The sequence below is a fragment of the Dicentrarchus labrax genome, unplaced genomic scaffold (genome assembly GCF_905237075.1).
Source record: "Dicentrarchus labrax unplaced genomic scaffold, dlabrax2021, whole genome shotgun sequence".
NCBI lineage: Eukaryota > Metazoa > Chordata > Actinopteri > Moronidae > Dicentrarchus > Dicentrarchus labrax.
The window spans coordinates 457,671-482,125 of NW_026136705.1; the positions used below are offsets into that span (position 1 = coordinate 457,671).

The 24,455-nt window shown below is 39.4% G+C and overlaps 3 protein-coding genes and 1 long non-coding RNA gene across 37 annotated transcripts in view; 2 read left to right on the forward strand and 2 right to left on the reverse strand.

Moving 5' to 3' along the window:
* LOC127363555 (uncharacterized) overlaps positions 1–24,455 on the forward strand; it is a 135,758-nt gene that overhangs the window by 31,251 nt on the left and 80,052 nt on the right. For 2 of the 15 annotated variants that reach the window (XM_051400188.1, XM_051400185.1), the window contains exon 1: positions 12,292–12,744. The exons of 1 other annotated variant lie outside the window; for it this stretch is intronic. In XM_051400188.1, coding sequence (XP_051256148.1) covers positions 12,671–12,744 — 74 coding nt within the window. In that variant the 5' untranslated portion in view covers positions 12,292–12,670. Of the gene's footprint in view, positions 1–12,287; positions 12,745–14,298; positions 14,355–14,568; positions 14,712–22,402; positions 22,459–22,672; positions 23,033–24,455 lie in introns of those variants that run through there. 12 more of the 15 variants (XM_051400159.1, XM_051400165.1, XM_051400186.1 and 9 more) reach the window with 10 other exon arrangements.
* The window catches only part of LOC127363558 (uncharacterized), a 43,044-nt gene that overhangs the window by 14,813 nt on the left and 3,776 nt on the right, over positions 1–24,455 (forward strand). The window contains exons 1-4 of one of the 6 annotated variants that reach the window (XM_051400206.1): positions 7,549–7,670; positions 9,245–9,300; positions 9,515–9,874; positions 10,220–10,845. The exons of 1 other annotated variant lie outside the window; for it this stretch is intronic. In XM_051400206.1, coding sequence (XP_051256166.1) covers positions 7,636–7,670; positions 9,245–9,300; positions 9,515–9,874; positions 10,220–10,416 — 648 coding nt within the window. In that variant the 5' untranslated portion in view covers positions 7,549–7,635 and the 3' untranslated portion in view covers positions 10,417–10,845. Of the gene's footprint in view, positions 1–7,548; positions 7,671–9,244; positions 9,301–9,514; positions 9,875–10,216; positions 10,846–24,455 lie in introns of those variants that run through there. 4 more of the 6 variants (XM_051400205.1, XR_007884901.1, XM_051400208.1 and 1 more) reach the window with 4 other exon arrangements.
* The window catches only part of LOC127363548 (anti-sigma-I factor RsgI8), a 150,636-nt gene that overhangs the window by 10,373 nt on the left and 115,808 nt on the right, over positions 1–24,455 (reverse strand). The window lies entirely within an intron of this gene.
* Positions 19,112–24,364, reverse strand: LOC127363572 (uncharacterized). Its single transcript, XR_007884904.1, has 3 exons — positions 24,289–24,364; positions 21,089–22,971; positions 19,112–20,153 (listed from the first exon to the last, which is right to left on the reverse strand). It is a non-coding gene; the product is annotated as an uncharacterized LOC127363572 (long non-coding RNA).

Sequence of the window (24,455 nt, forward strand, 5' to 3'; positions counted from 1 at the left end):
GTTTTTAGGGTCACACACGATCATTCTCACTAAATCTGAGATGCTGGTTGTCTTCAGCAGTCCTCTCTTGGAAAGTCTGCTGACCAATAGCCGGATATTCTCATGTTCTACACATGCACAAGTATCTCTATCCCTGGTCTTTGGCTCAGTGATATAAAAAGGCCGTTTTCTGGCAAACTGTCTGTAGGATATGGAGAGATGCTGTTCTACCTCTGTTTGATACTGTGCATGGAGCTCAAGAAGGGGCTTTGTTAAAACTCTTCTTTGCATTTTCTGTTTGTTTTTGGTGATGGTGTCTTTTTTCCCAGCTAGAAGACGACTATTTTCATCTCTGGATAGAAAGTTGACAAGTGCTTGCTTCCTTTCTGTTGACAGTTTCTTGGACCCCCTTTGCTTGAATTCGTTGAATTGAATTCGTTTTTTTCATCTCAATTAGTTGTTTCCTTAGATGTATGACCTGCTTTTTCAGTTCACACTTCTCTTTCTGTAGTCTTTTGCAATATTTCCCTGCTGTATTCCTTCTCTTATCTGGTGTGGAGGACACTGGTGGATTAAAATCCTGAACAAGGATGGGGTCTGCCACAGCTTGGCCTGCATTTTCATCTTCTTGTGCCCCATCTACATCAACCAGAACTGGTGGAATGTCCTCCATAGATGGTGGTGTAAGATCAAATATAGCATTTGCCATATTTTTCCTTTCTCTGTAAGCACGAGATGCAGCCTTCCATTTCTCTCTTTGTTTATTTTTCTCTCTCTGTGGCAAATCATCTGACTTCACATATAGAATCTTTCCCTGTTGTTTTCTTCTCTGATAGCTTTCTTTTCTTCTAGCAAGGTACTCCTCTCTTGCCGCAGGGTCAGCATTAACACGCTGCCTATGGCGAGCGGTTTTTGCTTTGCTTGACAGTGGCATCTGGTAAAATAGATTAAAACAGTAAATAAATGACAAATTACTAATGAATACATAATTACCACAGTGAAATTACATGCTCCATTTTTTTTTACATTTTTCCCATGATATTGTACAAAAAACTAAACGTAAATTTCATTTATGAAATATCTGGAAAACAATGCTCAAATTGTACAAAAAACTATTCCAAAAAATATTAATGTAAAGTACTTTTTGTATGTTAGTCTTAAATATAAAAGCACAAAAACTGCCTATCTAGGACATATATCTATCATCAAAAACACCCTACAATGGTCGCACCACATGATATTTTCATGTTCAGTCAACATTAACAGGCAAATAATTATCCTCCTTAACAAAACAAGCTAGCTTCACACAAAAGGCAAGTTTGAAATTTATAATAAAAATATATATTTGTAGAAATAGTTTAATATTCATACTTTTTTGGAGGTCATACCACATGATATCCAGATATGGCAACTACATACCAACCGTTAGAAGGATGTTTTTTATCAAATTTGAGAAAGATTAACAAACCTGATGCTGTCTCTAAGGGTTCTTGGCAAACTCTTGGAGGATGCAACTTCCTGTCTTGGACTGGATTTGAAAATTAAAGTCCCAAAGTAGTATTTTTATGATGGTCGCACCACATGATATTTTATAAAATTTACATCCTCGGACAAAGTTTGCTTGTATGTTATAATGGAACTATAACTACAAATGCTTTGAAAATTTGTACAGGATGAAAAAATACTTTGAAAATCATGCCAAATAGGAAAGAAAATATATTTAGGGTAATTTTAAAGACGTTTTCGAAACAACAATCAAGGCCGGACAGTCGCACCACATGATATTTTGACACTTTAAAGAGCACAGAAATTGCCAACAACTCACTGTTTTTGAAAGGTTAAAGTAGGTATATATGTGGGAGATATATTGCATATCTGTGGTTTCTTTTTATGCATTTAAACCTTTTTTAACTGTAAAAAATAGAGTCGGACAAAATATTTGGGCGTCAGGTCATAGCAAGCAAAAACATACATCATCAAACTCAAAAAAATTCTACTATTCCTATTCTGCCATTTCTAAACTAATAAAAACTCCTTCAAGAGGCATGTTAGAAATATAATAACAGACAATGCTGTAAATGAATGAACATTCTTTAACTTTACTTTAATCTGTTGGTTATTTAGTTTTCTTCTTCAGTAAAATGTTTTCTGATCAAATGAATAACAGACACATATTTGTTTGATCTCTTTACAGCAGACAAACAACAACAGAGACAACCGCCACCAAACCAGGGAACAACTAGCTGCTGCTGTACATTAGCTCTGGTTGTAGTACTACTGTACTGCTTTACTTTTTATTTCCTGTAAACTCTCCTCAACAACTGTACAAACACTACAGCCGTGCAGTGCTTTGAGCTAAATGCTCACAATGAAAATTATAACATAATGTTTACCATGGTAACCATCTTCTTTAGCATGTTGTGCTGATTAGCACCTTTACAGTCGAGGAGAAGAAGAAGAAGAAGATATACTGTTATTCATCCTCACTCTATGGGGATGTTTGTTTACACACATAGGCCAAACTACAATCAGAGATGCCAGGTGAGACAGCATCTCACCAGGACCAGGACCAGGACAAACAAGGCCAGAGGTCCCGATGACGTCAACCAGAGGGTCCTGAAGGTGTGTGTGGAGAAACTGGCAGGAGTGTTCCAGCATCTGTTTGACCTCTCCCTGAGATCTGGAAGACTTCCTGCTTAGTTCCTGCTCCCAAGAAAGGACGTTTCAGCGACCTCAAAGACTTCAGGCCTGTAGCCTCAACGTCACATGTTATGAAGACCTTTGAAAGACTGGTTCTGCAGTACCTCAGAACCCTGGTACACTGCCTGGACCCGTTGCAGTTTGTGTACCAGGCCGACATAAGCGTGGATGATGCCATCATCTACCTGCTTCACAGAGTTTACACCCACCAGGAGAAGCCACAGAGCACCGTGAGGGTCACGTTCTTCTCCAGTGCCTTTGCCTCATTCCAGCCTCTCTGGCTGACAGAGAAGCTCTCTGGGATGCAGGTGGATCAGGACCTCGTGGCCTGGATCACAGACTACCTCACTGACAGACCTCAGTATGTCAGACTGCACAGCTGCTTGTCAGACGTGGTGATGAGCAGCACTGGCACACCCCAAGGAACTGTACTGTCACCGCTTCTGTTTGACTGCAGGCTGCTACAATATAACCGCACAGTGCGCCAACTTGTTTGTGTTTGTGCTTAGATATTAGATAGCGACAGCAGCAAGAAAAAACTTCCTTTAAAGAGGCAGAAACCTCAGACAGACCTCGACTCTAGGTGGGTGGTCGTCTGCCTCAACCAGTGTCACTGTGTTAAGACTGTTGTGTTGAGCCAACCTAAAGTATTTTTTTTATTGTGGTGACTGTGTTTTCCAGAATGTGTGATATGCTGAGAAGAAACCTGTCATTGATTTCATTTCGTACCTGTAATTGGCTGGGAGTGAACAGTGTGTGTCCGCCGTTGGTGTCAGCACACTGTTCACTGTCTAAACTCATATGTCTTAACTCTGGGCACAGAAAATAGTAGTTTCTCATTGGCTGACAGGAAATAAAACAATCCAGCAGGTAACCATAGCAACAACTTCACACACATTACTTGAGTAAAACTAAAAAGTTGCTAAAGATTAAAACCCATCCTGCTTTTATATTCTTCAGTACGTGGCCATGGTATAAGAGTCATAGTAGATAGGACGCCTCATCAAACGTTGTCACTTATTAGAAGATCTGCATAAACTGCACTTTATTGATCGAATGTAGATAAACAGGTGTACCTCATATACCAGGTATAATCTATTCAATTTCTCTTTTATTTACCTTTTATGCATTCAAAACTCTGTAAACAACAACAATTAAAGCTGCAAGCAGCGTTGGGCGGGACCTCGCACTCCACGCAACTCGGGGTGCGCTGCGGACGTGTCGCGTGCCGTCGTAACACGTGCGGACCACAACACGAAAATGTCACGTACATCAACTCAAAATGGCCACGCAGCGCTTACCAGCTGTTGCTGGAAGGTGGCGCTATTGCTATATCTTAATATGGTCATGTAGACAAGTTCAGGGCGGGACTGTTGTAACACACGTGAAGTTTCATTGAGATTGGACCACGTACGCTGAAGTTATGAGGACGTGTTCAGGGCGAGACTGTTACAGAATATATGAAGTTCACTAGAGATTGGACATTGCACACTGAAGTTATGAGTGGCATTTCATGGCGAATCCGCTGAATTTGACAAGTCGTCACTGGCACGGTCATTTCACGTAACGCAGCTCAAAATCGCCACGCAGCGCTTACTTCCTGTTGCCAGTAGGTGGCGCTATCACTATGTCTGAATATTGTCATGTAGACGTGTTCAGGGTGGGACTGTTATCAAACACGTGAAGTTTCATTGAGATTGGATCATGAACGCTGAAGTTACGAGGACGTGTTCAGGGTGGGACTGTACACTGAAGTTGAGTACTATCTGTTTATGGTGAATGGTCGAAATTCAACGCAACGCCACGGGCACGCCGTTTGACGGAATGTCGTAAATAGCACAACTTTTAATCATGAATGTCTTTAGATTGCGCTGATTAAATTGGAAGTTGATCCGATAAATTCCCTAGGAGGAGTTCGTTCAAATACAAGGCGAAAAATCACAGAAAATGAGCACGGAATGCAAAATGGCTGACTTTGATGCCAAGCCACGGACACGCCGTTTGACGGAATGTCGTAAATAGCACAACTTTTAATCATGAATGTCTTTAGATTGTGCTGATTAAATTTGAAGTAGATCCGATAAATTGCCTAGGAGGAGTTCGTTCAAATACAACGCGAAAAATCACAGAAAATGGCCAAAAAACTCTAAACGGCTGACTTTGATGCCACGCCACGGACACGCCCTTCAACGTACATGCACAAATAGCACAACCTTTAATCAGCACCATTTTTGGACTGTACTCACACATTTTGAAGCAGATCTGATAAATTCCCTAGGAGGAGTTCGTTCAAATACAACGCGAAAAGTTCGCCGAAAGTGAAAATGAAAATCAAAATGGCCGACTTCCTGTGGGGTTTGGGGTATGGGTCCAAGAGGCTTTTTTGTACGTCCCAGCATGTTACACCTGCCTACCGAGTTTCGTACATATCGGTGAAACGTGGCGCCGGGGCTTCTGTTTTTTTATCCTGTAGGGGGCGCTACACAAATGACGAACACGATCTTTGGTATGTGAGCTTCAGGCACTACTCTACACGTCCCCTGTGAATTTCATATTCATAACTATTACGGTATTCGCACAGTGATCTTTCATGCCAAAAGAGCGCCACCTAGTGGCGTATTTAGTTTTTCCTTTTTAAGGGAGCCTCAGGGAGCCAGGGGGAAGCATCATACTAAGTTTCATCTTAATCACACATACCGTTGTAGAGATATAAAGTTCTTCATTTTAAAGAGCGCCACCTAGTGGCAATGGCCTGAAATTGTGCACGATGCTTAAGGAAGACATGTTGAACTATGGACCCGAGTTTTGTGTCAATCGGACTTACCAATGTGGGGAAATGGTCCACTTCCTTTTTTGACGAAAAATCTACAGGAAGTTGGAATTTTATAGCCTGCTTATTTTTTTAAATTTCAAAAAGGTTCCAATTACTTTTTTTGCCAGGGCGGTCCCCAGGTTCTAGGTGAAAAAATTTGTGCGAATCGGACAAAGCGTGTAGGAGGAACCCGAAAAAGTAGTTCAGGGACATTTTGCGCTCTAGAAAAAAAAATTCTAGGCGGAAGTGGGCGGGGCTTATATGGGGAGATTCAGCTCCATTCACCGAACACGTGGATGTAAGTTTTTTGAATGTGCGACAAACGATGCAGAAGTTATTAGCCTCAACGCATTTTTTATGATGGTAGCGCCACCTAGTGGCAGACCCAAAAGCGACACATGTAAACTCCCCATTTTCACCAGACCTGAATACTTTGCCAAATAAAATTGACTTTTCGTATATGTTCAGGGGGGCAAAATCGCAGTCAATGGGGGCTAAAAATAATAATAAGAAACGGAGCAAATACAATAGGGACCTTGCCGGTCGCTGTCGCTGGCTCGGTCCCTAATAAAATATGTTTTTCTTTATATTCTATGGATCATGTAGCTGACTCCTGCAGGATGTAATGAAGTGTTCAGGTTCACTGAAGATCCTTCAGATCTGCCTGTTCTGATGTGTTATGTACACTGGCAATAAGCTTTAACCTTTTCTTGTTGTAATGTGCAATTTAAACTGAAATGTACTGTTACTGTTTTATTGTTGCTGTTATTTACTGTGTTACTGATTATAATTCTTTCATTGTATGTGTGCTGGAAGAAAAGCTTTGAGTTGTTCACACTGCTATTAAGGATGAAGATCAGCAGAGGAAGCTCTTTACTTTAAGTGAGGTCGTCTTGTTTCAGTGGATTTTGTTTTCCACAAGTTAAGGTTGTGAAAAGCTGTCCAGCTTTCATTAGTTGCATTTTGATTTAAAGTAGTTTCACTAAGAAGATTAATATTACATTATATGATAATATCATTACACACCTGAATCCAGCAATGTGGTTGTTGTTTGAATGTTTCTGTAACTGGAATGCAGCAGAAAGCAGCAGGAAGGTTTCTCCATATGTGATTTAATTGATTTTTAATTGATTCTTCCTCTTTTATTCACTTTATCTTATGAACTTTGGTTTTATTGAGTGTTTAAGATTTTATACCTTAAAGTTAAATCAATAAATCTAATGAATCTTTCTGGAATAAAATAAATAAATACAAACTTTGTTGTTTCCATTTTTTTTCCTTTTTCTGTGGTTGTAGTAAAACACCAACTCACATTATACTATGTGTACTATGTACAATAAGTACACATTATAATCAGTATGAAAGCACTGTAACAATGGCCATCATAAGATTAAGATAGAATAATTATTGCTGCTGTTCTTTTATAATTCTGTGTCTTGTTGATTCCAGTCAAACTTATTAAATTGTCTTATAAACATGTTATACTCTATATATGATTTTGTGTTTCCAGTTTCACTTCAAATCTCACATTCAATTTCTCTGAGGCTTCATATTAAAATCATTAACTGAAGGCGGCTGCAGTTTTCAGAAGCAGCGTCTCTCCACTGACCTGATATATAGTATATATAGTAAATATGTTTTTAATATGTTTCATCTGTGTTTTACATCAGTGGATCACTGGTCTATATTGAGTTGAATTAAATGCTGAAAAAGTAAAGCTGTGATTGTTCTAATGAAGTTAGTAATTACAAGAGTGTAGTGTTGAAGAGTTTGACAGGTGTTATATCATCATGCATTTAATAATAACAAATGTATTTGTATCCTGCCTCCATATTCTTCAGTAAGTGGCCATAGTACACAACTGATACACAGAAATACAATACCCGGTGCCAAAAGCAAACACACCGCTAAGAGCTTTACAGAGAAAGCCAGTCGGCAGCAACGAGAGGTTGTCTGGTGGCTAAATCTTTCCACTTCTCGTACAGAGAGGGTGGAGTCGAACGCCAGCAAGTTGGAACCCGACGGGGAGATCTCGTTGGTCTTTCGTCTGACTCCAACTTCTCTGTACTGACGGCTGTATCTCATACTATTCCGTGGTATAAAAGCACAGCGCGAGCTGTGGAGCTTGGAACAAGGGAGAGGTGATGGTCACCCGTTTGTATGACCTGCAGCCAACCAGGTGAGTAATGAATCTATATTGATGTTGGTGTTAATCAGGAGTTAACTTCAGTTGTAAAGGTTGAGTCTGTATATTTGAATAGAACAGCAGGAACAGCTGGAGCGATACGTGGGGTTGCTAAGAAAACCACTGATTTCCATGACTTCAGTTACTTTATAAAGAGGTTCTCGTTTCTATGATACACAGCACGAGCATGTTCGATATAAAGGTAGTTTTAACTGAATTTGGCCAAAGAATATTCAACAAAATAACTAAGCCTAATACAAGCGACCACAAGGCAATGGCAAGTGGTGTCTGTGTCCGCAGGGCAGCTAACGGGGGGGGCGTAGAGCAGAGACTGCTCTGGCGCTCCTTCAGGTGCTGGCTCACGAGTTCCTCTCTCAGATTCATTTTTCCAATCTGTCTCTTCTTCTTTGTCCCTCTGGGAGTCTGGGTCTTGGTCTTCATTTTCTACCTGCACTCTTTTTTATTGATCACAAAACGATCCATTGCAACGGACTGTAAGCTAACTAGTCTTAGCCTAAAAGCCGTGCGGCTGTGGAGCCGGTGGGTGGGACTACTGATATGACGACAAAAAGAGGGTGTGTCTCGGTGAAATGTCGCGAAATATGTTGGGCGTTTGTTCTGCCTGGGTCACGTCAGCTAGAAGGATTGTAAAGAAGTTTCATTTACATTAACGTTTGAATCGGTTTGTGTGTGTGTGTGTGTGTGTGTGTGTGTGTGTGTGTGTGTGTGTGTGTGTTTTATTAGGCGCAGAAAAGGTCTGTTTACCATATATTCCAAAAAGAAGTGTAAATTGGTGGTACTGAGTTGGAGTGAAGTTGACTAACAAGGTGAAACAGAATTGGGTGATAATGTTTTGCTACATGCTTTACAACCAGTCAAACCAAAAAAGGGAACAGTAAACTTAAAAGTAGCAATAGAAAACTAGAAGAACTACTAGAAAACACAGTGAACTGAAAGAGTTAGAGTTTTATTACAAATACTTGTATTGCCATTATATGATCATTTTTGCATCACAAATTCCACTGGAGTCTGTAACAAACAACACCTCTGCAGCACTACAGTGCATTATAATGCTGTTTGTCACACATTGGACCTTTATCAAAAAAAGTGCTGTGACTTCCTTGTTGCACATATTTCCATTAATTGTGCATCCCTGATCATCTGTGGGTGAGTTAAACACAGTCCTCCAACAAGGCCCCCCCTTTAGGACACTGTGGGCACAGTGTTTTTATTATAGCCCATATGAAGATAATTATATTGATATTTAAAATATGTTGGATTGAACTCTCCATGTCCTCTTCAGCCAGCAGCAACACAGCTCAGTGAACACCTCCATCCTCATATTGTCATGTTTCCTGCTTATAGTGGAGAGTTAACTACTGGCGCCATCTTGTGACAGAAATACATTACTGCAGTTTATCATCAGCATCAACACTGTACCTAGACTATAAATACAAAGGAGTATTGTAATGACTACAGACAGACTGCAGATGTTTGTTCTGGTACATGTGAGGACTGAACTTTGACCTCATGTGTTTATGACTCTTCACCGCTGTCTCCTCTCACAGGGAGAAGATGATCTGCTGGATCCTGCTGCTCATCAACCTGACCTCCTGTGTCTGTGGTTAGTTTCCACCTTCACTTTATTATCCATGAAGAGAAAAGTCCGAATACACTTTCAGACTTCCATCTTTCAATCTGTAAGGAGGAAGGCCTCTACAGCACTGAGAGCATCACTAAACTGTCCACAGAAACATCTCTAGATGGAGTTTAAAGGCTCACATGTTAAAGTTGTCACTTTGTCTGGTCCTCACTTTCCCTCTCTGTCTCCTCAACAGGAACATTTGTAGTGAATGTGACACAGACCTCCTATCAGGCAGAGGAGAACAATAACATCACACTGGAATGGACGTTCACAACCAACACTCACAGTTCCCTCAACTTCCTTTTTATCTACAGTGAACTGATTACTGATCACAAGGTTTCAGTCCTCTATAATCTAAGGGATGGTGTCGAGGTCTCAGAGTCTCAGGATGATCAGTTTAAAGGACGAGTCCAGTGTGACAAAGACGTCCTCAGAGAAGGACGAATCAGACTTCATGTGTCCAGACTCAGGACAGAAGACTCGGGTCGGTACCGGTGTAAAGTGAAAACAACTTATGGTGACAACGTTGGTGAATGTCGACTCATTGTCACTGGTAAGTTGATTTTATAGAACTCAGTTAGTAAAAGAGGACTCAGAGTCTGAGACTATTAGTTTGGTGTGTTAGCATGCTAACATGAGCTAATTAGCACTAAACACAAACTAATAGCTGAGCTGAGTTACTTTAGTGTTAAGTTAAATTCCTCCTGAGGGGGACACGGATGGACAGACTGATATTTCCATTCACAGAGCTTCTGCCAGCGGCTGAAACTGTCCATCATAACGACCTGGAGCCATGAACCAGGAAACAGAGAAAATCAGCAAATCCTCACATTGGAGAAGCTGTAACTAGATAATGTTTGCTGTTTAACCACATTTTATATAATGTCCTTTACAGCAGCTGCTGATGAGCCCAAACCTCAGAGACCAGAGAGTCCACAACCAGAGAGTCCACAACCAGAGAGTCCACAACCAGAGAGTCGGGGAATGATCGGCCTCTATGTTGTACTGGGACTGACAGCAGCTCTACTGGCTGTCTGTGTCGTATTCTGCTCTGCCTCCTGTCACTGTATGACTAAATCTGCTGATAAGAAATGAATCATCTCTGCAGCTGTACAGATGTTGACACAACCCATCAGGACTTACAGGACTCTGTTTGGAGGACCCTCTTTCTGTCACAATGAGCCATCAGACTGTTTAAGACCTGACTGATGAAACCAACAGACTCTGAGACTCTCTACCTTCAACATCTGTTTTAAGTCTCTTCTTAAAATGCACTTTTACAGTCTTGTCTTCTGGCGGTCCTTTTTTCTAACCTTTTATTCACTGTGGTTTTATTGTTGTTTTTAATTGTTTTATCTTTTTTTATTTAGTGATTGATAATGTTTACTTTGTTTATTTTATATGTTGTTACTGATGCTGCTAGGTTCTTAGTGTGAACCCAGTTTACATTATTATTATTAAGATAATTATCTTAATTCATTCGTTCTGATGGACACTGTTACAATGCACTGACTTTATACTGTTTATAATGTGTATATATTGTAAATAAATCTCTATTTATATGAAAGAAGTCTTTTAATAGTCTTTAATAAACATATTGTATTATATATATTTCCTATTGAATGCAGTGATTGTACATGTATATGTGAATGTGTTTGCCTTCCTCCAGGCAGTCCATTGAAACTTGAGTCAGAGCATCCATCACAGTGAACATCATGTCTCATCATGTGTTCTACTGTAGCTGTCAGAGCTGTGCTGCTGCAGTTCAAAGTGCACATTGATTAGAAAAGTGTCCACTGCACCATGATCCAACAAGAACTAAAGTGACACATTAATAACAGACAGTATGTGGAGCATGTTAAAGTCTCTGCATGCTGATTTAAAGTGAAGTAGAATGAAAGCAGCAGCAGCCTGGAGGAGAAGACAAACACATTCAACAAGTAGACATCTAAGGAAGCAACAAAGGTCCACCTAGTGGTGAACAAATATACAGCAGAACCAAGTGGGCGTAACTTCCTGCCTCAGTGAGTTTATAAACTCACTGTAAATAAACAATAACAATCACAGTAACAAAACAAATAACTGTGGTCATGAAGCTGATCATCTTCTTCCTCATCTGACAGCTCGCTGCTATTCAACTGTTAACTAATCATTAGATTGATAGTCAGCAGTGTTTGAGTTGTGTTCAGGGTTCATGTACTGTTGGTTCAACATGTGTTTCTTTCTACTGTGACACAGATTAGAAAATGGTTGAACATGATGGTTTGGTACAGCTGTCCAGTTGAGACTTGGGTAAAACAAAATACAAATATGCTTATATATGTAATTACCATGAATTCATTCATGCAAATTCAATAAACATAGTAAAGTAATTCACAAACTAAATCTCATTTTACATTCTTCCCTTTGTTCAGATGAAAAACTGCTGCTGTCTGTTCCGTTACTCCAGCCTTTGAGTTTTTAACTTTAACTTCTTAACTTTTATTCTCTTTTTGTTCGTTCTTATTTGTTCACTGTAACTCTATGAAGTCCTGTCCTCTCTAGCGATGTTGTTTGACAGAGTTTTTGTGTTTTCTTTCGTGTTTTAATGCCGCTTCCACCGGGACACGCTGCCGTATGATGGCACTAACGGCGGTCGGTACAGTGGACAGAGCCGCTGATTTACCGGCGGAACTCTGGAGGAAACACACCGGGGATGAAGAGGAGGGAAGCAACGTGGGGGAAGAGAGGAGGGTGGAGACGGGACGGCTTTATGGAGAAGATTGAAGCGGTCTCTTAACGCGGAGCCACGCAGAGTACCGGGAGTCTGATGTGTTTCACTGAGACAGGACTGCACAGGGACATTACGGACCACAACGTCTCTGTCGATGGCTTCCACACACACACACACACACACACACACACATATGGAGTATATTTAACGAAAGTAATTCCCCCCTGGGATTATTAAAGTATGTCTGATTCTGATTGTGATTTCAAGAGTTATGAGAAATAAATCTGATTTAAACTAACATTTAGTGTTGAAACAGACAGTTAACATATTGTTGCTGGTTGAGGGAACACAGACAGGAGACACAATGGCGGTTTGTTCTTTATTTTACTTTCATTCAGACTCCCTCCCTCCTTCAGTTCACTTCTTTCTGATGATGGCTGTACAATCTAGAGGCGGGCTGTGGCTCAGAGGCAGAGTGGGTCGCTCAGTAATCGGAAGGTTGGCGGCTCGATCCTAAGGAGGGTCTGTGTGCCGCACTAGTTCCTCTTTCCCTTCAGTCCGCGGAGGAATACTTTGCAGTGCTTAGACACTATAAAAGAGCTGCTCAAAGCTGCGGTCTCTGTTTAAGGCAGAGAGATGTGGAGGAGTGGAGCTGAATGCAGAACTTCAACAAGACCCAGCGGTTACTACAGAACCATCTCTGCCATCAGGTAAACATTTATAAATATGATCTCTCTACAGGACGTTGGTGGCCAGCAGCTTAAACTGCAGCAGGGGGAATTCACTGTATCAAACTACATAGTTTTACTATTAGAGTTCTGTTGATATCTAACCTACACACTGATCTTTACTTCATGTGGACATGAATATATATATACAGTATGGGTTTCAGATTAAAAACGTTAACTAATTTCTTTGGATTAGGCTGTTCTTATATTGTATGTATCAAAGCTCAGTGTATAAAGATGGAGGACGTGTGTTGGTAAAGACATGGTCAAACATGTCATATTTGTACATGATGAACAACCATGTGTGTAATGTATGCAACTTCAGAAAGTCCTTAAATGTATATTTCCTCCAAGAACCTGAATGACTATTCCAGATTGACCAAAGCATGCATCACACATTCTCAATCATATTTCATAAAGTGGGGCAAGGAACAGAAATACCCCGAACACATTTTCAACACTTGAATGCATATTTAGTTGCTTGAATATAAAGTTATAACATTGTCTTTTACTGATGACAGATTTATATCCTCAACATTAATCTGGTCAGAATCCTAAAACACTGAAAAGTGTCCTTGGCTCCAGTCCTGCTGACTGGATTTAGTTAGAACAGGAAATAGACACACAGGAGTTTAGGTGTCCCACTGCAGATGAAAATACATTCAAAAAATGTTTTTTAAAGACATGGGATGCCACAGGAGTCTCTTCTTGGTTCTTTGCTGTTTATTTTGTACATCAATAACAGCAGTTCAGCAGTTAAACCCTGTGTATCACAGTGCATTACTCTTTATCACTAATGACTAATCTTGTACCCATCACTGTTCTCTGTATCAAAGGGTTGGATGGACTTACTGTCAACTAGAAATATCCATCCCATGTTATTCATTTATAAAGCTCTACTGTTCTAAAGCTTCCAAACTACCTTACATCACTACTGTCATTATAACGATCCAGTAACTACCTAACCTTCCACATCCCTCGTTAGCACTAATAATGCCACATCTGGTTTCTTGTCCTTATAAACTATATAAACTGTTTAAAACTAAATGGTAAGCCTGAAATGATATCAGATCTGATCAAATGTATTTGTATTTCACAATATATATCCATCATTATTTCTTCCAGACATTGATCTAAGTACTGTAGATAGCCTGTAGCTCCATTAGAAGACCTCCTACTTTGAGTGTTTTTAATACATATAAATAATATTCTGTTCTTTTTTACTGAGTAACCATCAAAGATGTTGGATTGAACTCTCCATGTCCTCTTCAGCCAGCAGCAACACAGCTCAGTGAACACCTCCATCCTCATGTTGTCATGTTTCCTTTTTTAGTGGAGAGTTAACTACTGGCACCATCTTGTGACTGACATACATTACTGCAGTTTATCATCAGCATCAACACTGTACCTAGACTATACATACAAAGGAGTATTGTAATGACTACAGACAGACTGTAGATGTTTGTTCTGGTACATGTGAGGACTGAACTTTGAACTCATGTGTTTATGACTCTTCACCGCTGTCTCCTCTCACAGGGAGAAGATGGTCTGCTGGATCCTGCTGCTCATCAACCTGACCTCCTGTGTCTGTGGTTAGTTTCCACCTTCACTTTATTATCCATGAAGAGAAAAGTCCAAATACACTTTCAGACTTCCATCTTTCAATCTGTAAGGAGGAAGGCCTCTACAGCACTGAGAGCATCACTAAACTGTCCACAGAAACATCTCTAGATGGAGTTTAAAGGCTCACATGTTAAAGTTGTCACTTTGTCTGGTCCTCACTTTCCCTCTCTGTCTCCTCAACAGGAACATTTGTAGTGAATGTGACACAGACCTCCTATCAGGCAGAGGAGAACCATAACATCACACTGGAATGGACGTTCACAACCAACACTGGCAGTTCCCTCAACTTCCTTTTTATCTACTGTGAACTGATTACTGATCACAAGGTTTCAGTCCTCTATAATCAAAGGGATGGTGTCAAGATCACAGAGTCTCAGGATGAACAGTTTAAAGGACGAGTCCAGTGTGACAAAGACGTCCTCAGAGAATGACGAATCAGACTTCTTGTGTCCAGACTCAGGACTGAAGACTCGGGCCTGTACCTGTGTAAAGTAAACACAAATCATGGTGGAAGTTTGCGTAAATGTCGACTCAATGTCACTGGTGAGTTGGTTCAGTAGAACTTTATTGCAGCAGCTTTTTTGGATAAATAAGATCAGAGGAGAAAAGTATTGTGGACTACCACAGCAGTATCTGGGACATATGATACACCTCCATCTTTATAGTGACCAAATGGTTTTATTGATTTGGCTTTTTGCCATTAGAAATGTACATTTAGATTCACATATTGACATAAAATAAATGTGATGATAAATAGTATTGTTATAAGTTGTAAGTAAACTTATAATATGCAGATATTTCCATCTCATTACTGCCATTTTCTGCACTTATTCCACAGAATATATTTATTGTATGTGGATAGAGCAAGAGAGGAGTCATCATTCAATAAAATAATGTTTGGAAGGCAGGGTATAGTTCCATCCATTATATCTGATAACGCTGTACTTACTTGTTGTTAGCTTTATATAATTATATATAGTTATAGTTATACTGAGATCTGTTGTGGATATTTAGGTTGATTTGTATGAATGACACAGATATGTTTGGTCTCTTTACAGCAGCGAGGGATTTGCCCAAACCTGAGACACAAAACACAAGAAGTTGGGGAAGACTCGGACTCTACTGTGGACTGGGACTGGCAGCAGCAGCAGCAGCTGTGCTGGTTGCTTTTTATCTTTTATTCATTCACTCTGTACCTGAAGGTCACGACTTCAGATTTCAGGTCAGTAGTAGAAGGGAACATTTACAGCTCAGCATATGATCAGAGGAAACACTTTGATCAATAATGTAAATGAGACAGACTTCATGTGTCCAGACTCAGGACTGTACCTGTGTGAAGTGAACACACATTATTTGCTGGCAGCTTCTGAATGTCACTGGTGAGTTGATTCTGGAGAACGTAGTCCAACTTTCTTAACTCATACCATGGACACAGAAAATAGTAGTTTCTCATTGGCTGACAGGAAATACACAAACCAGCAGGTAACCATGGCAACAACTTCACACACATTACATGGGTAAAACAAAAAAGTTGCTAAAGATTAAAACCCATCCTACTTTTATATTCTTCAGTAAGTGGCCATGGTATAAGAGTCATAGTAGATAAACAGGTGTACCTCATATACCAGGTATAATCTATTCAATTTCTCTTTTATTTACCTTTTATGCATTTAAAACTCTGTAAACAACAACAATAAAATATGTTTTTCTTTATATTCTATGGATCATGTAGCTGACTCCTGCAGGATGTAATGAAGTGTTCAGGTTCACTTAAGATCCTTCAGATCTGCCTGTTCTGATGTGTTATGTACACTGGCAATAAGCTTTAACCTTTTCTTGTTGTAATGTGCAATTTAAACTGAAATGTACTGTTACTGTTTTATTGTTGCTGTTATTTACTGTGTTACTGATTATAATTTTTTCATTGTATGTGTGCTGTAAGAAAAGCTTTGAGTTGTTCACACTGCTATTAAGGATGAAGATCAGCAGAGGAAGCTCTTTACTTTAAGTTAGGGTCGTCTTGTTTCAGTGGATTTTGTTTTCCACATGTTAAGGTTGTGAAAAGCTGTCAAGCTTTCATTGGTTGCATTTTGGTTTAAAGGAGTTTCACTAAGAAGATTAATATTACATTATGATAACATCATTACACACCTGAATCAAGCAATGTGGTTGTTGTTTGAATGTTTCTGTAACTGGAATGCAGCAGAAAGCAGCAGGAAGGTTTCTCCATATGTGATTTAATTGATAACATTTATCCTCTTTTATTCACTTTATCTTATGAACTTTGTTGTTATTGAGTGTTTAAGATTTTATACCTTAAAGTTAAATAAGTAAATCTAATGAATCTTTCTGGTATAAAAGAAATAAATACAAAATTTGTTGTTTCCATTTTTGTCAGAACTTTCCTTTTTCTGTGGTTGTAATAAAACACCAACTCACATTATACTATGTTTACTATGTACAATAAGTACACATTATAATCAGTATGAAAGCACTGTAACAATGGCCATCATAAGATTAAAATCATCAACTGAAGGCGGCTGCAGTTTTCAGAAGCAGCGTCTCTCCACTGACCTGATATATAGTATATATAGTAAATATGTTTTATCTGTTTTTTACATCAGTGGATCACTGGTCTATATTGAGTTGAATTAAATGCTGAATAACTTAAAGCTGTGATTGTTCTAATGAAGTTAGTGATTAAAAGAGTGTATTGTTGAAGTTTGACAGGTGTTATATCATGTTTAAATGTTTAATTTGTCTCTTTTAATGCATTTAATAATAACATCTGCATTTGTATTCGCCTTTATATTGTTCAATAAGTCGCCGAGAGTCATAGTACACAACTGATACACACAAATAATGGACTTTCCACTGCCAGAAAGCTGCCGGACAGCTGCCATCACCCTCTGTGCAATAAGGCAAACCGCTTCTTCCCCATGTCAGATAAAAATAAATAAATAAACAAAAAGGGCGTATCTTCTGGCTAGCACAGAGGGTGGAAGTGTTTAAAGGCACAGCGCTTCTTCCCTAATGCAGAAAACATGAATCAAAGCATACTATGACACACAACATCTGAAGCATTTTGGGAGGATTGAACCGCCAACCTTTGGATTACTGAATGACCCACTCTACCTCTGAACCACAGCCAACCCCTGTCACTGTACAGTAGCTGTGGAACTTGGAACAGGTGAGAGGCGACGGTCACATGTTTGGTTTAACTGAAGACAACCAGGTCAGTGGGGGAGAGTGGGGTAAGATGAGCCATTTTTCATATTTAGGACCACTACATCAAGGCAATCATAGTTTTATATCTGCATATATTCCAGGATGTTGTGCATCCCTTCAAACAAACAGAATGAGTGTAAACATAACTGTTTTGATAATATAGCATGTCCAAAAAAGTGGTCTCGTGGCTCAACTTACCCCGCTCATGCCAACTTACAAGTTGTAACATAAGTTGAGCCGTATCCCTACTCCCTAACCCCCCTCACCCTCTTCCTCCCTAAATAACACTCACTTCTTCACATTCATGTGTATTTTTATTTATTATACACAATTCAACAGGTACAATAACTTTTTTTATTATTATTGCATATTACTGCTAAACAGCTGTTTTGTAAAAAAAAACAAAAAACATTTTAACATGAGAATGCCTTAAAGTGCGCTTAGGAAGAGAACATTAACATCTATCCCCATCCCTCCCTTCGATCCATCCAACTGTTAATGTTGACCGGCCCTTTTCAACCATCCAGTCTTCAATGTTACTAATTCTTAGATTTTGATGAACTCTCTATTTTGAAATGGCAACGTTTGATGCGTTCAGATTTGGACACACTGGGTCAACTTGTATGGGACACTGTTAGAGATGTGTGTACCCAGACGTTTGTTGTTCAGTGTGGTTGATCTGTCCATAATGCCATTTGTAGATTTCCTCAAGCAGTTTTATCCTTTTGTTAACTGTGATATTGTAATGCACCTGATCTGATAAAACATCATGTTTACTGAACCTGCTGTTTGTATTGATGCATTTCAAACTTTTTATCACAAGATGGTGTATGACTCTTGAGTTGGAGGATTAAATAGTTTGTTTAACATATTTCAAGGGGACTTATCTACTTGTTTGGCTCTGATTCTTATATTGTAAGATCTGACAACAGCATCATTGTTTGTGTTTATTTGCAGTTGTTTTGTCATTCCTTTATATGTTGACAGTATTTATTCTGAACCCTTATTAAACATGTTTATTCCTTAAAGGCACACTATGCAAGATTTGTACCTTAATATAACAGCTTCGAAGTCATTTCGATGGTAAACGAACTTGTAGTATAGAGAATCATCCTGATAGCAAAGCAGGAGAGGGACGCCGTTGGCAGAACCAGCAACGCAAGTCTGAAAGGTGGCGTCCCGCCAAATCTAACAAGAATTGCTTTATGGCGTGACGTCACACACATCAGCAACATAAGAAGCAGCCTCAATGGAAGACACTAGCAGGCATTCACTCAGACGTTACCTGGTCAGTAGACATCTTCGGAGTCTATCTTTGCCTACTCGAACTAAGTACCTCCTTGTAATATGATTTAATTGAGTTGGTCAAACTCATCTTTATCAAATACAGCCAAAATAAAATAGGTACATTAACTGGCCTAAACTGATTTACCTTTGTACAACCTAAACTAATATAGCTGGTCTAAAATAATATTATTCAGAGACACATAACACAAAATCTGGTTAATATGTTTTTATTTAAAACGAATAAAACCTCATACAAATATATATATCTATATATCTATAGAGAAAGAGAGAGGGAGAGAGAGATATATATAGATATAAAACATCAACATGGAACTCATCAACATATTGATGACAGTTACTGACTTGTGTCAAAACACACAGAAAAACTGCCTCAGAGCCTAGCTATATGTTTCAGGCAGAAAAGCTAAGGCATGTTTTGACCGACCCTGAACATTTTTTACCATTAACTGCACTATGTAGTGCCTAAATACTGGAATGAAATATACATATACCACATTTAACACACATCTACAGTACAAAACATGGAAAGTCTTCCACCAATCTCAAACTAAACTATTCAAAATGCACTTTGACCTTGACTGAGAGCTTAGCTTTTTAAGCTTCTCTTAAGTTTTTTATCTATGATGAACACAGTGTATGACCTATCATATTTAGAAAAGTAAATAAATTAATCCGCTTCAAAACTGCTTCAACCAAAGTAACTAGTATTAGTGCTAGTACAATAATAATACAAGTAGAATATCTGCAAAGGCTAAGGCATGGTATAACCAACTCACATTAAACATGAAAACTTTGGTTCTACTATACTATACACATGGTAGAAGTACAAAACAGAACCTGAAACGTGAGAGAAAAAAAGGAATTTCTTTGAGTCCAGTCACAGCCTATCCATTGGAACACACTTCAAGATGTGCTACACAAGTAGTTAACAAGAAAAACATCCATGCTGACTGTCACTGAATGTGTGGACACAGTGTTTGCACCTTATGAAAACAGCTTGATTTTCAGCTTCTGGAAAAACTCGAAGAACTTGAGGTTTTCGGGAAAGGCTAGATCAAGGGCATAAATGAGCCCAAACAGCATGATGAACCCCATGATGACGCTGCCAACATTGTTGAGGACTTTAATGCCCTCAATCACAACTCCCACGTCCTCTGGCTCTTCATGTCCATCTCTTCGGATTGTGTAAATCCCCATGACTGTGGTGGCGATGTCCCTCTCTGCATCCTCAGCTGCAGAGGACCGAACAACAACACAGAAAACAAATATAAGTAAAATGCTAATCAACAAACAGAAAATCATATACAACATATAAATGCACAGTTACTACATACAGCAGTTTAAAGCAGTTTATCAGTTGCTTCTGTCAAAAAAACAGGTGCTAATTCGTGCTGTAGCCTTCAACGTTTGATAAGATATAGGCCAGGGTTAGGGATGGTGGTGCTTTTATAGAATCTTCTGATGCACACATCAGTGTTGTTTCCTGAAGTCACTGGCTGTTTCATAGTATTTCTTATAAATAACGCATGGAATTAGATTAGTCTCAGTATTATAGAGTAACTAACCCCTGCAGTCAGAGCCTAACTTCACCTGCTGCATCATTTTGAAAAATGCTTAAAAAGTGGACAGACACTGACAGAACAAGGAGAGAGGAGGAGGTGAGACAGGGTGGAGCGTATTTCACAGACTGCTCCTCAGATTCTGGAGAATATGGATGACAGTGGACTGAGCCCGATCAGCTTCAGCTCCATCACTGCCTGAAACTGGAGCTGTCAGAGCCAAGGCTATAGCAGTGGAAGAGAGCTGTAGCAACATAATGTCAGCAGCTTTATGGCCAACATCTTTCAGTTTTAAAACTATGCAATTTCAATGATCCTTTTAGAATCTACCACAGAAAATATTCAGCAAAACTCAGGAGTGAGAAACCAAATCCATCCCCACTTATAAAGGTATGTGTGTCTGCGTGTACTGTGTGTATCTTTGTATGATCATTTCCAGTGTGTACAGTGACTACTACGTGTCACTTGGTTGCAGTAATGTCCTGACGAGTAAAATGGAGGTGCCAGAAGACAGGAAATTCAGGAAAAATAGAAAAGAGATGACTTAGAGTATTTTTTATGTTGCAGGTTTACAATTATACTACATGAGAGAATTTTAATAAACTTACCAAATATTCCTTGAAAAACACATCTGGGTCTTCATTGACATAGACAACAAGGCTTCTCAGGATGCACTCCCTCCTTATGTTGATGTCATCGCACTAAAACATGGGTGACAAATAAAGACACCTGGTTGTGATGGTGGTGCAGGGATTAGAACAGTCTGAAGATCAGTAGGTTTTTGGGCTGTCTGTTGTATATGTGAAAAAAATAATTATATAATCAAACTGTAAAAGAAAGCAATAAAATCAATTAATAACAGACATTTACACACCTCGTTTTCCTGACAGCATTAGATGATGTTTGTGCCACAGCTTCTCTTTTTGTATTGGTAAAAAAAAACTGACTGACTGTTAGCTAGCCTTTGGTGTTGTAACCATAGACTGTATATATCACATAAATGACCAACACATTCAAAACGGCAATTTGCGACAAGTTTGCAGCGAGTAATTGGTCTTTGCAAGCCACAAACAGCCTGTAACATCTAAGTAGACAGGTTTAATGTGTGAGAGAGAGAGAGACCCTGACTGAGGAGGGGAAGGGAGGGCAGAGGTGAGGGGGGGTTTGCTTAAACAGACTCATTAGTTGTTAGAGCTCATAATTCATGTTCGTGTACACTTTTTAAGTAAAAGTTGTGTGGTTATAACCCGTGTCAGAGTAACCACAGACACTTGGTCAAACTTAATTCTCCCTCATGTATCTTAGCTAGCTAGCCCGCGAGCCCATGTCAGACTTCACTGACGGTAAAATTTGTCTGTCTTTTCACAGCATGCTTTTTAAAATATAACAAAATCGAGTACTCACCAAGGAGTGGAATTACAGCAGCTTTCCGTGGCTCTGTAAAGTAAAATAAGTAAAAAAATCCTGCCGCAGCGTTGGCAGAAGTTGTCAGTGAAAAATGACCGGGAGGAACGGAGGCTGAGAGCGCGCTGCTTCGGGCAATGGGCGGTCCCAATTCAAATGAAACTCATTTGTTTTGAGTTCATGAATGTCAAGGTGAAACTATTACGTTACCACAATTAAATTTACATCTGTTTAGTGTTTACTAGATTTGTTTCAGCAAATCAAACAACAATTTAATGTGTCACATCAAAGAAGGGCTTGGATCAGTTTTTGAGTGCAGCAGCCTGTTCACCACTAGTTGGTGCTGTTGTTGTCTGTCCACGTACTTTCAGCACATGGTGTTTTTATTATATATGAAACTGTTCTTTCATTTTTATTGGTGGATTCACACAAACACATTTAACCAAACATTATCTTTTTTTTCTTTATCTATTACTATGTATGTGTTTATGACTCTTCACCGCTGTCTCCTCTCACAGGGAGAAGATGATCTGCTGGATCCTGCTGCTCATCAACCTGACCTCCTGTGTCTGTGGTTAGTTTCCACCTTCACTTTATTATCCATGAAGAGAAAAGTCCAAATACACTTTCAGACTTCCATCTTTCAATCTGTAAGGAGGAAGGCCTCTACAGCACTGAGAGCATCACTAAACTGTCCACAGAAACATCTCTAGATGGAGTTTAAAGGCTCACATGTTAAAGTTGTCACTTTGTCTGGTCCTCACTTTCCCTCTCTGTCTCCTCAACAGGAACATTTGTAGTGAATGTGACACAGACCTCCTATCAGGCAGAGGAGAACCATAACATCACACTGGAATGGACGTTCACAACCAACACTGACAGTTCCCTCAACTCTCTTTATATCTACTGTGTACTGATTACTGATCACAAGGTTTCAGTCCTGTATCATCTACATGAAGGTGTCGAGGTCCCAGAGTCTCAGGATGAACAGTTTAAAGGACGAGTCCAGTGTGACAAAGACGTCCTCAGAGAAGGACGAATCAGACTTCATGTGTCCAGACTCAGGACTGAAGACTCGGGCCTGTACCTGTGTGAAGTGAAGACAACTTATGGTGGCAGTTTGGGTCAATGTCGACTCAATGTCACTGGTGAGTTGATTCAGTATAATTTCTGACACATCTTAGTGTACTGTGTTAGCATGCTAATGTTAAACAAAACTGTCATAAACAATATTATTATGATTATGACGACACAAAAACATCACCAAAGTAACAAGTCATCTTGAGGAGGACATGAATGGACAGAGAAACATTTCCATCCACAGAGCTGCTGCTAGTGCTGCTAAAACTCTCCATCATAATCAGAATAGTCTCTTTTCTCTGTGTCAACCTCAGAGACCAACAGAGAGTCGGGGAAGGATCAGCCTCTATGTTGGACTGACAGCAGCTCTACTGGTTGTCTGTGTCGGACTCTACTTTGCCTCCTGTCTTTGTTTGACTAAATCTAAAGAAAGGAAATGTCTCTGTATAGATGTTGAGTTTTGAGAGTCAGAAAACTACATGTAATATAAAATGTATATTTTTCTGTTAAATGGTGTTCATGTTACTACAGGTTATTTTGACATTTCTCCACACTGGCGCAGTAAAGATACTCGATTGGCTATTAGGTGTTTTTTATTCATCATGGCCGCATGGAAAACTTTAATGCAACATATTTTATTTTAAATGTAGGTTCGAATTATGGCTTAATGTTCATAATACATTTATTTTGAAAACCGGAAGTGAATACGCTGTTTCTCCGCTTTTACCGTAATGCTGAGAATACTCGCACAGTTGAAATTTACGTGCGGCTGATTTGACCACGGAGATCGAAGTTACGGCTGGTTTGACCGCAGTCGCTGGGCGGAGAAACACAGAGATGTAACTCAGTATTGCTCCACCCAGAGTGCATGAGAAGTGAGAAGTGGAGTGCCTGTTGCGGTATGTGTTTAATAACACATGAATTGTGAACAGACAAGTCACAGTCGCCCCTCTAGACTGCACAGCCATCATCAGAAAGTGTGACCAGCATCAAGAGCCTTTTCATAAATATCCTAAATATTTCTTTAGGTTGTAAAATGTCTTACAGTTCTGTGAATTCACTTTCGCTGCTTCTGACTAAAAGTTAGATCAGCAGACTTTCCATATTTAGGCGGTGGACTCCTGGATTCTTTCATTAATACTTTTATGTTAGACTTATGTTAGTCTATAGCCTGATGATAAAGAACCCAATATGAAACATTTGATCCGGTTTCAACTGGTTTTATATTTATATGATCTCATATGAGCGTCAGTAAATGTAGCAACAGTTGAACACAATGAAAACAACACAAACATCAGTCATACACAAGCTTTTAGTCACTTACTGTGTTTGCTGTCTCACTTTGTGTCAGTTCTCATGTGAACAGAGCGACTGTGTCTCTGCACAGCAACCAATGGGACTGCTGAGGACACAAACCACCATTTTATCTCCTGTCTGTCTTCTCTTCTCTTAACCAGCAACAATATCTGATGCAAACTGACTGTTTCAACA